General features: G+C 35.6%; 1 protein-coding gene across 3 annotated transcripts; it reads left to right on the top strand.

The window, feature by feature from the left end:
- The first annotated feature begins 671 nt into the window (after nt 1–671).
- Nucleotides 672–9,201, top strand: LOC141434425 (uncharacterized). 3 transcript variants are annotated; one of them, XM_074096841.1, is made up of 11 exons: nt 672–762; nt 3,349–3,459; nt 4,787–4,948; nt 5,097–5,256; nt 5,664–5,785; nt 6,049–6,290; nt 7,157–7,305; nt 7,578–7,704; nt 8,076–8,353; nt 8,548–8,675; nt 9,078–9,201. In XM_074096841.1, the coding sequence occupies exons 2-11, from the start codon at nt 3,387–3,389 to the stop codon at nt 9,143–9,145; spliced, it is 1,509 nt and encodes a 502-aa protein (XP_073952942.1). In that variant the 5' UTR covers nt 672–762; nt 3,349–3,386; the 3' UTR covers nt 9,146–9,201. The 3 variants fall into 3 exon arrangements, with proteins under 3 accessions (XP_073952942.1, XP_073952943.1, XP_073952944.1); XM_074096842.1 differs by lacking the exon at nt 672–762 and adding an exon at nt 1,346–1,418; XM_074096843.1 differs by lacking the exon at nt 672–762 and adding an exon at nt 1,356–1,641.
- Nucleotides 9,202–11,554: the final 2,353 nt, after the last annotated feature.

The raw sequence follows: 11,554 nt of genomic DNA on the forward strand, positions 1-11,554 counted from the left end.
TGAGTGCTCTATAATGCAAAATTTTATTAATACCACACTATCACTCGTCCAATATGTATACTAACATAGTTATAAGCAAATTACTAATAATGTATGGATCTTTGTTGTCTGAATAAATAAATGAATTACTCGTCGGCGAATCGAAGATTAGTTAATATCACCGACGATCAGACAGCTCGGCGTTGGCTTCCGAAAGACCTCTTCAATGTGCTGGTAAAAAGTTTGGGCGATAATCTTTGTACGGTAATTCAGTCTATTGCGGCTGTACTGGATCTTAATATAGGCTTGTCAATGTTTTGGTTGCCATAACGCTGTCAAAGGCTTTAAGTAATCGACAAAGGCAAGATTACCAGTATTAAGGCTTGAAGTTCATTCGATCCATCATGTATACTAACATAGTTATAAACAAATTACTAATAATGTTTGGAATGAATTTGTATTATTATTATTATATCATCGGCGGTGGTTTGTTCGTGTAACCCACCACGCTCGTCCAGTGCGGGTTGGTGGGTGAGCAGTGAGCCTGCTAGCTCGACTCGGTGGCGCCGCCGTTGATGGTCAGACCATTCTTCCGCCGCCACCCTAATTTAGTATCCTGCTCTAACTTGTGCTCTCGTCGGCGTCACACTTGAATTAACAAGTGTGCGACAGTTTAACGTCGTATCGAGGACAAACATACGGATGGTTATAAAAAAATAATTACTAGATGAAGCAGCTTGAAAAAATTAATACAGTGTCTGAGAAACTGTGCATTATCAATATGTGAGTGTCATTTTATAATATTACTCCCGATTTGGTACTCCATGCATCAATTGACGTTCTTATCGCGAATACCAAATAAGTGAAAAATGTTTGCATTTATGAGAGTCTACATGTATCATAAGCACAAGGACTAATTTAGTATGTCCTGTCGGAACGATTATATTTGTTTTGGTCGCAGATCATTACATTTTTTAATTATTTTTTTAGACGATGTGGAAGAAACTCCTACAGCATAATGCATGTAGTTCCTTAACGGGAACAGGATTAAAAAAATCTTTTTTTTAATAAAATTGTTACTATATATTTTTTATTATTTTTTCCTGGAAGTAAACCCCAAATTATATAACGTATTTTTTTTTGCAAAAAAAAATCATGCGTTGCAAGGTTAAACAAATATATTTTCCTGGAAATAATGCATTTCTTATAATAGATAATAATTATTAAAAAGGCACTGTACTAAAAGTAAAGCATTGTAGTTACCAAACTTAAAAGAATCGGTCCATTACTTAAAATAAAGATATTTTTTTCTTTGTACAGCTGTAATGTAAACTGCTATTCCGTAGATATCTGTTTACTTTAACATCGTACTCGTATATCGCAGCACATTTACTCATATTCATGCAAACTTTTTTGCAACCAGTAAATTCCGTGGCCGTGTATGTAATTATTCACTTCACCTCCAATTCCTTTAGATATATCCACGCAGTTCTTAAAACAACACGGTTTTGCTCGCTTACATTCTCGGAGTTTCTAGTAATTTCGAAGTTTGATTAAGTCCTACTAAAATTATTGTTGTAAATGTGAACGTTTGTGACGGTACGCGATGCGACGAATGTTGTGATATATCGTTACATTGCAGGGCCGCGAGGCTGTGAATTGGTAAGCGATCATTCATGCCGAGCAATGCACCGCAACTTGCACAATATTTCTCGCGCCGTCGAAATGGGATTTACCGGGTTTACACTTGTATCGCCGACGAACTTTAATCGAAAATACAGTTCGCCGAACATACGGTACAAGTAATTTCTAATCACGAATTTTTAATTTGTAGATGTGTAATTTGTGAATGGGTTATAATGCGAAAGTACGACTCATCATTTATTATTTCAAATTCTTTTAAATCACTTCATTATACGTACAAATAGTTTCGATATATCATATTCCGTACGCATTAATTAACTTCACTTTACAGAATAAAATTCTTTTCTCATCTTCCTCATTAGTATATATATATATATATATATATATATATATGTGTAGGTAATTACCTAAGTATACATTTTACAGGCAATTCGTATGGGGTTGCAGTTCTAACTTAACCCAACCTGATAATACTGCTACAAGTAGTACTTAATTCATTTCTGTGTGTAGGTAATCTAGCTTAGGTACTTTGAGTGTTAGTGTACGTAGCCGATCACATTAAATATATAAAAACTAGCTTTTACCCGCGGCTTCGCTCGCGTTAACCATAAACATTTCAAAGAAACAAGCAACCAAGCAAGCAAGCAATCAAGCAAGCATGCAAGCCAGCATGCAAGTAAGCATGCAAGCCAGCATGCAAGCAAGCATGCAAGCAAGCATGCAAGCAAACATGCAAGCATGCAAGCAAGCATGCAAGCAAACATGCAAGCATGCAAGTGAGCATGTAAGCAAGCATGTAATTATGCAAGGAATAATGCAATCAAGCATGCATTCGAGCATGCAAGCAAGCATGATTTCAAAGCTGCATTCAAGCATGCAAGCAAGCATGTAATTTTGCAAGAAATAGTGCTAGTAGTAAGCATAGCATTCAAGCCTGCATTCAAGCATGCAAGCAAGCATGCATTCAAGGCTGCATTTAAGCATGTAAGCAAGCATGCAAGCAAGCCATGAAAGCAAGCATGTAAGCAAGCATGTAATTATGCAAGAAATGGTACATGCAAGCAAGCAAGCATGCTTTTTAACACATTATTTAGAAAACGTTTGTGTAATGTGCATTCATACTCGTAGTTCTATGTAGAGAGTCAGCTCAGCGGTTAGAATACAATACAAATTTTTGGTCATCCCTTGGGAATGGCAATAAATATCCTATTATTTATTCTGGACTTCTAATATGACGTATGCAAAATTTCATAAGTCGTATGTCGAATCTGTTTTATTCAGCAACAGACCGATGGCAAATCTGACCTCAACAGTCGTACTTACTCAAATTCTGGCCTAAAACTCAACTGATTTAATACGAATCGTCCTGGCACGCCTAAAGGGTAAAATAAACCTGAAATGTCTATGAAATACGTTGATGATGAAATAACGAAGAATTTTGCCTTCTGAATGGTAATAGAACGAAATTATGCTAAGCAAAAATAGGAGAACCAAGACAAGGTGTTCGATGAATCATTGTCGATGAAATATTATTTGAAGAAGTCTGTCGACAAAACAAGGGGCACCCACTAAATGATACTTTAAATTACGTCAATTGGTATGGCGTCGCTTTACATACTGTAAATTAAAATCATTGTTTTGTTCGCTGCACGTAGAGTAAGATGTCAGTTTCTTCGGAAATTAAGTCAAATCTACTACTAAAATATAGGTTATGTTCTTTTACAGATGGCCCATAGATAATTAAAAAGAAATTAAAGCCTATCATGGCTCAATCAGAAACAGTTGAAGACTTGGATAAATTTAAACACAATGGCAATGAGGCTGTGGAACTGGCTGGTGAGAATGTTTTATATTTCCATTAAAAAAATACAACAGAAATCGGAATCCCTGTTACCTACATCACTTCTGCTACCCAAAATTAACTTAGGGATTAACACAGGAAATGGTGAAATTTATTTATGTTAGAATTATAAATACATTTTATTTGCATTAAATGTTGTAGCAATAAATGATGTTTACAATTAATTTAGGATTCAAACATTGAAACTTAAAAAGTCATTCAAATATTATAATAATCGAACATGCCTATTTATTACATAAACATAAATAGATTTGTTAAAAATTCATTCAATTTAACAAATATTTATTCCAACTGTTGAGGCAGTATACGGAATTCTTTAAAAAAAAATCGTGCAACGAGGTTGCATACTTTATTAAAAGATCGGGAAAATTTACATTTTGGAAATATTTCGTTGTCATGTAATTTATTAGGTATCGATATATTTTTAATACCAAAAAGGTAATTTAAGATTGTAATCAACACATTTGATCCTATCTCTCGCTATTTACGTGTTTAAGTGAAATGACGCACAACAAAGTAAAGTTAAAATATTTGGAATTCAGTGAGTAGAACCCAACACTGTACTCAGCATTTAAAAAAAATAATTAAAAAGTTACTTTGTCTCACGGAGTGAGCAAAATGCGATTTTGCTCACTGATTTCTCATAGCAAAACCTGCCTGTTTGAGGTGCTGAGGTGAAAAAACATTTTTCAGTAAGCCAACGGAACAAATTAGTTTTAAAAGGCGTTAATTGGAGCTCTTTTATTCGCTGGGTGCGAAGTATTAGGTGGGGGTAATGAAATGGGCGCTCATATGATGATCGCTGCGATATATTTCATTCCTCATAATATTGTGACAAAAATCAAAAATATCACGTATTAATTTATAATACAAAATTACTGTGATACTAACAGTGATTTGGGTGGACAAAGGGTTGTGATTTCATTTTTGGTAATTAAAATTAAATGAGGCAAGTAAAATTTATTCAAAAAGTGTGTTTTATTTTGGTTATGTCAGGGTTTGTTTACTTCATGTTTAGTTGTACTTTTACTGTAAAACAAAAAGATTTAGCTACTTTAATGGTTTCTTTAATTAATAGTAAACATATATAATTGTTCTTGTATCGCTAGTAATAAATTAAATATGGTTTTCAAATCGAAATGAGTATCATTTTGAAAAAAGGTGGGAGTACAAAGGTAACTAGGCTATCAGGACGACCTAATTCACCCTACATCGGAATCCATGCTTCCTGTGCTTCGCCGTACTATGTAAGAGTAAGGGTCTTTCCGGATGAGGTAGTCCAATAATTCTTTCATTCTTCAGGGCACGGCTGCTACAACCGGCTGGTGCTGGTGGCGTGCAGCGTGATCAGCAACGCGGTGGCTCTCGACATGTTCGGCTTTGGCGTGGTGCTGGCCGCCGCCTCCTGCGACCTGCAACTCGGGATCAGAGAAATCGGAGTGCTTGGGTCCATGCCCTTTGCAGGTCTGTGTCTTCCAGTTTATCTCTTGAGAGATTCGATGTAATCATTTCTAAGTCTTGAGCGCTTTTATGACTACTTTGCGTGAAATGTCAAAAGCAATACCAATTGCAATAAAAAAAATAAGCTATTATATTTTTCTTTTCATTGCAGGTGTGCTGTTCGCGTTTCCTTGGGGCTACTTCGCCGACACCCGCGGCCGCCGGCGCGCGCTGCTGGTGTCCTGCACAGGCGGGTTCATCCTGGCAGCTCTGGGCAGCCTCTCACCCAGCTGGCAAGTCTTGTTGGTGCTCAAGCTAATCGGCTGCTGGTTGTAAGTATCGACAGGGTTGAAAAAACAATTCTTAGTAGGTAATTATGCGGGTTAACATTGATTACTTAATGCACAAGTAAATCTGTGAAAAGACTCCTAATCTGTCTGAAGGATCGTTTGTGTTTGTCCTTTAGGAAATCATATAAAGGTCTTCAAAATTACATATGAGAGTACTTAATTGTAATTCGTGCAATCTCTACAGCAACCGGTACCAGAGAAGGTTCAGTCAAGCTCAGAAGTCCTTAAAATTATTAGTAGATAATTTGTCACATAGACTAGAAATGTTTGAAATAAATAGTTCAACTAGTCTTAAGCTCGTCTGTACATGTGATTTGTTTCAACTCATCTAAATTAAGGTACATAGGCAGTTTGTGTTTATAATAATGTAGTTGTCCTACCGTTTTCAGTTCAACAGCATCGTACAGTCTGACCATGGCCTACCTCGGAGAATGTACGGGAAATAAACACAGGAGCGAGTATTTGTTCGTGATGAACAGCATGAACCTTTTTTCCGAGGCTGTTACATTCAGTAAGACTCAAGATAAATCTGCTAATTAATTTTACTTCAGAAATAAACCGTATCAAAAGTTCAAAATGCATTCACTTTTTGAGCTTTTTTACGTCATAATTTGATTCTATTTATCTTTAATTATCTTCATTTTAGACCAATTTTGTTTGTTTTATCTTAGCTCTTCTTGTTTATATTTGATCCTCAGCCTATGTTACCTTCGTCTCTCTTTAGCATTCAATCTGTAATAGAATAATACTGAATTTTTCTTTCTTTTTTTTCAGTAATCGCCTACTTCATCCTTCCTCTAACCTTCAACATTCCTATCCCCTGGTTATCGATCACCTATCGGCCTTGGCGTCTTTTGACATTCTTGATGGCTATACCACTTGGTATTGGGGCTGTCATGATGTGGTTTCTTTATGAAAGCCCTAAGTTCCTGGCCAATAGTGGGAAGAACGACCAAGCACTAGAAGTATTGAGGAAGATTTTTGAAATGAATGGTGGTGATAGACAACATTACCAGGTAATAATAGAGAATTGCTTCTTAACAGCTGTGAAACAATTGCATATTCGTGTTCGCTTCTATAAAATTTTACAATAAGTATCAACTACGAGCAGTTAGAAAACAATTATTAATAAGCACGCTACTGTAGCGTGCTTTTGCAAATTATTTAAAAGTAATACGAACTAATACTATACAAATTTAAAGGATCGTAGTACATCCATATGTATTAAATAATGTTTTTTCATCGTATTTTGTCGGAAAAGTTGGTATTTATCTTGCTTTCTTAACTAGCTTACTGAAGCCAATTGAGAAAATGAATACGAACTTTTCCAACGAAGTACGATGGAAAGACATTATTTAATACATCTTTAACATCATCGATCTAACATATTAGGATAAGTAAATAATTTTAATTATTCACTTTGTTCATTTTCAATTACTTATTTTCTATTTTTATGTATTTTTGAGCTTGTTATACTTTTGAGGCCTTATATGCCGCATGTGTTCGATTTTGTAGAGCGGATAGTATGGGCACGTTCCATTGAAGTGGCCTTCCTAAAACAACATACAGGAAATAATAATTGGGAAAAACTATCAGTTGTTGTAACGAATCAAACTTTTGGTCAGCAGTTGAATGTTCGTAAAAATACAATTAACACGTTGATGGACAATACAGCATTAATATCTTCCGCAGCGGAGCGTGCAAAAATATCTGACACGTTCTACCGGCCCTAAAAATAGAGTCGTATCAGATATTTATGCAAGCTTGGTTTGTCACATATTGGTGCTGGTGACTGTACATCCATAGGTGTCCAAATATAAGGCTTTACAACGCTTAATTAAACAAAAAAAAGTCTACATCATCGTGTTAACTATAATTATAGGTGAAAGCACTAGAAAGCACCAAATCAGAAACAGAAAGCAAGCCCAATCTTTGGAAGTCTATCCAGCAACAGACAACACCAATCTTTAAGCCTCCGTTCTTGTGGAGAACATTACAGCTATTCTACTTACTCATCATCATCATCTGCACGTAAGACTTATTTGAAATTTATTTGATTTTATTATACTTTCCATTAGATTCTAAAGTGTTACTGTGATTAGATCATCCATCATCTCATCTATGCTAAATGATATGCTCACAGACACTGTTGAGCTTTAGACACCAAAAATAACATTAATATAATCTGTAAGGTGTCAATTAGGCTCTGGTCCCATAGGTATACATCATGTTAGGTGGTGGTGTTGGTTGTGTTCTTATAATAATTTTAGTTCGTAATTGTAAAAGAATGGTTTTTTTTTCAGAAACAACGTATTCGAGATATGGTTTTCGACCATAGTTAATTCTTTCTTTACTTCATCTAATGCCAATGTAGACTTCTGCGACCGAGTCGTTGCCAATATTACCGCGGTTCCTGGCGACAATGGTGACGTAAGCGAAGCATATTTCCTCCTTATGTTTACCATATTTTCTAAATTATTGATTGTTGTTGAAGTGTAATTATTAGAGATAGAGGGAGACATTTATTTACAGATATTCGATACAAAAGAAAATACATTGAATAAGTAGTCTAACTTAAGTATAGACAAGATGTTTACAGAACTTTAATTGAACATCATGCAATGTATTGTCAAACGATCTTTTTTTTTAATTATTTCTGCAACTCCAACCACAAAATACGTTTAAGGATCTGTTGCCTTCTACGTAGCTATTTATTACTTCAACTTCAATTGCTTGACATGTTTTTTAAAAAAATTATAATCTATATGTTTTTTTATTAAAGTACAAAAAATATTTTCCAGTTCAACTGCAACGACACAATATCCAACTACACCATTTACTCCGGCATCGCGTACGGTTTTTTCATCACCATCGTCAACCTGATCATGGTGAAGGTGGCAGCTTGGCGCCGCCTGGTTCTCATCATCATAACGCTCGTGTCTGCCGTTTGTTCAGCGCTGGTAGTCATCATCAGTGAGCCGATAACTAGCATAATATTGTTTACTCTGCTTCAAGGCACGGCTGTTGGTGTCGGTGTTGTGGCGTCGTATTTTGTGGATATTTATCCCACTTCTTATAGGTGAGTTTGTAAAATTTACATCTTAACATTTTCTGAATTCATATTTTTTTGTTCAATGACATTATTTACTACTCGTTTCATATTATCTATCTCGTTTAAAATATTAACCACATTCCTAATTTCTAGTTTTGTATTATCTATCTCATTTCGAATATCAACTACGTATTCTCAATTTATTGTTTCATATTCTTCAGGGGTATGGTAACAAGCCTTGGCATGATGACCTCTCGATTGGTTTCCGTCGGCGGAATTAACGTGATGGGAACCGCCATCACCACCGACTGTAGCCTCACGTTCTATTCCTGGTCGGCTTTTCTGTTTAGTAAGTATACTGAAACTAACTTTACACTCGATCTAGTTCCTATATTATACTATTAGATTATTCATCATCAACATCATTATCATCATCATCATCAGGCTACAGCAGTCCACTGCTGGATATAGGCCATAATCGAAATTCGTATTTTGGCGGCCCGCTAACGCTTCTATTATTTAATACGAGAGTGAGAGGGACGGTACGATAAGAACTTCGATTTTTAAATTTTGTAGTAGCCCTTTAGGGCCCACAGATGCTACGAAAAATCCTATTTATCGTAAATTCTTACGCCACACACACGCTAAAGTCGCATTTACATTTATCTGTCGTGTCGTGACGTCCTCATTTTTTCCGCTCTTGTAAAAATATTGTTTGATTTTTTATAAAAAATTGTTGCTTCTGTTTTAGGTGGCGTAGCAGCAGCACTGTTTCTTCCACCTGATAAGACAAAAGGATTTAGGGCTTCTACTACTTGAGAAGACTAATAATTGGCATCAAATGATCTTGTATGCCTAAATAAATAATTAATCTGTGTGTGACAATGAAAGAAAACATTTATTCGTGACAAAAATGAGAAGAATGAATAAAAAATAATAATAAAATAGTTGAATGCCACGAAATTGTCCCAAATCAGCAATCTGCCGGTCTTGCGAACGACGCTGCAGGGCTACTACGAAACTCGAAACTCGAAGTTAGTGTCATGCGGTCCCTCTGACACTTACTGTTTTTGTACGAGAGTGAGAGGGACGGTACGATACGAACTACGAGTTTCGAGTTTCGTAGTAGCCCTGCTCGTCTTCCCTTGGGACCATCTGGTGATCATAAATTAAACTTTATACAGTTAAATACAGCAAAACCGATACATTTTCCGTAAGAAAAAATAAATAAAAATAAAACACTAAAATTACATATTAATGGTTGCCAAAAAGGAAAAAAATAGGCATAGGCCAGTCTCCTTTACCCTTCGCCCTTCTGGTTCTTAACAAAAAGAAACTATACAATGAATAACTTAACAGTGTTTAAAGCACCTATTTAAAATCACTCGGCAATTGCGCGGGACCACAATTTTAACAGAATAATCTACTATTTAGATTTTTCAGTAAATCTAAACAATTCACTTAATAATAAAGAACTATAAGTACCTATACTTGTTTTTTTAGCACTAGAAAGAAGGTAAGCGATCTTGACGTGTCTTTTTATTGCAAAACACTTGAAATATAAGTCACAGCAAATAGTAACCACTAGCAAGGACATATATGATCATTTACATTATTTTGGCATCATAAGTAATAGTTACTGTTTTTTTAAAAACGTTTTTCTATAATAAGACTCGTCAAGATTGTTTACCCTTAACATAATGCTAAACGAATTAGTACAAATGTGGCCTTTGAATAGTGCTTTCAAGTATTAGGGGAGACCGAGGAGAGTTGTGACAGAGGAGAGTAGTGACAACGTCGATTTTCGGCAACCTATTAACTGCTAGCAATCTCGCAACAAGGCGCGTCTCCTAGCTCGTGACTAAAAAACGCGCGCTATTGCGAGCTCGCCAGCAGTTAATAAGTTCCAAAATCGCGACTCTCTCACTGTTCTCTTCTGTCACAACTCTCCTCGGTCTCCCCTAAGTACTTGTGTATTCATGTAGTGTCAATTCTAGTTTTTGGGATAAAACGAGGATTTTAATATCATCCCAGCCTATATACGTCTCACTGCAGGGCACAGGCCTCCCCTCAGAATGAGAGGGCTTGGGCCATAGTTCCCACGCGGGCCCAGTGCGGATTGGGAACTTCACACACACCATTGAATTGCTTCGCAGGTTTGTGCAGGTTTCCTCACGATGTTTTCCTTCACCGCAAAGCTCGTGGTAAATTTCAAATGTAACTCCGCACATGAATTTCGAAAAACTCAGAGGTCGAAACGGGATCTGCACGACAGGCTGATGAGTCAATCAATCAAACAATGGTACTTTTATTTGTATCAGAGAGGATCTTACGACACCTCGTGTCATAATTGGTTTATTCAACCTGTTATACTGTTTTTATGCATTGGGGTGAGGGTACGTCTTGAGGAAGTTTTGATTAAAGATGGTAATGATTTATGTTTTAATTGTTATATTTAGTTTTAATTTCATTTAAGAAAAAAGTATCATTATTTGAAAAGATAATGAATTTTGTTGCTACAATCTTCTAAACAGTGGTTATTAGTTAATTAACCTATTATACTAAGCAATGTCTTAATATTGTTTTACTCACATTAAATTAAAACGAAATAAAATATTTAGTAAATTAAATAAAGATTGACTTTACAAGTGAAATGTATTCTTATTTCTGCAAATTGGTGATCTGTCAGGACATAGTCTGTGAGTCAATCAATACCTACAATGGCACTGTCCTTGATTTTGTCATCAACTGAGGAATCTTCACTGAGCACCTCCTCGTCATAATTTGCTGTTATTCAACCTGCTTATACTTCGTTTTTTTTAGCATTAGGAAAAGGGTAAACAATCTTGACGAATCTTTTTAATTAAAAAGCATGTAAATGATCATTATGCCCTTGCTAATTGTTACTATTTGCTGTGACTTATTTTTCAAAACTGTTTTTCAATAAAAATACACTTCAAGATCGCTTACCTTCTTTCTAATGCTAAAAAAACGAAGTATACAGTCATAGATAATGTAGTACATAGTTTTCCATCAAGAAAAGTCGGATGAGTCGGATTTATTCACTATCAGAACACGACGGCACCCAAAGTGTCAATCAATTACACAGTCAACATGAATTTGGTGCCTGAGTTATTTTGATTTCTTATACCTAATTTATAAAAGAAATAATATTTGTATCTCATAAAGTTTGCTTATAAGGAATGGTAACCTCTATAAGCATTTGGC

The sequence above is a fragment of the Choristoneura fumiferana genome, chromosome 13, assembly GCF_025370935.1.
Source record: "Choristoneura fumiferana chromosome 13, NRCan_CFum_1, whole genome shotgun sequence".
NCBI lineage: Eukaryota > Metazoa > Arthropoda > Insecta > Lepidoptera > Tortricidae > Choristoneura > Choristoneura fumiferana.

What these genes read in the sequence shown, in the direction of transcription:
- LOC141434425 (XM_074096841.1), top strand. Translation starts at nt 3,387, where the DNA reads ATGGCTCAATCAGAAACAGTTGAAGACTTGGATAAATTTAAACACAAT. An exon ending in TGGGTCCATGCCCTTTGCAG is followed by an intron (nt 4,949 to 5,096) that starts GTCTGTGTCTTC and finishes TTTTCATTGCAG; the next exon opens with GTGTGCTGTTCGCGTTTCCT. An exon ending in CTGGTCGGCTTTTCTGTTTA is followed by an intron (nt 8,676 to 9,077) that starts GTAAGTATACTG and finishes CTTCTGTTTTAG; the next exon opens with GTGGCGTAGCAGCAGCACTG.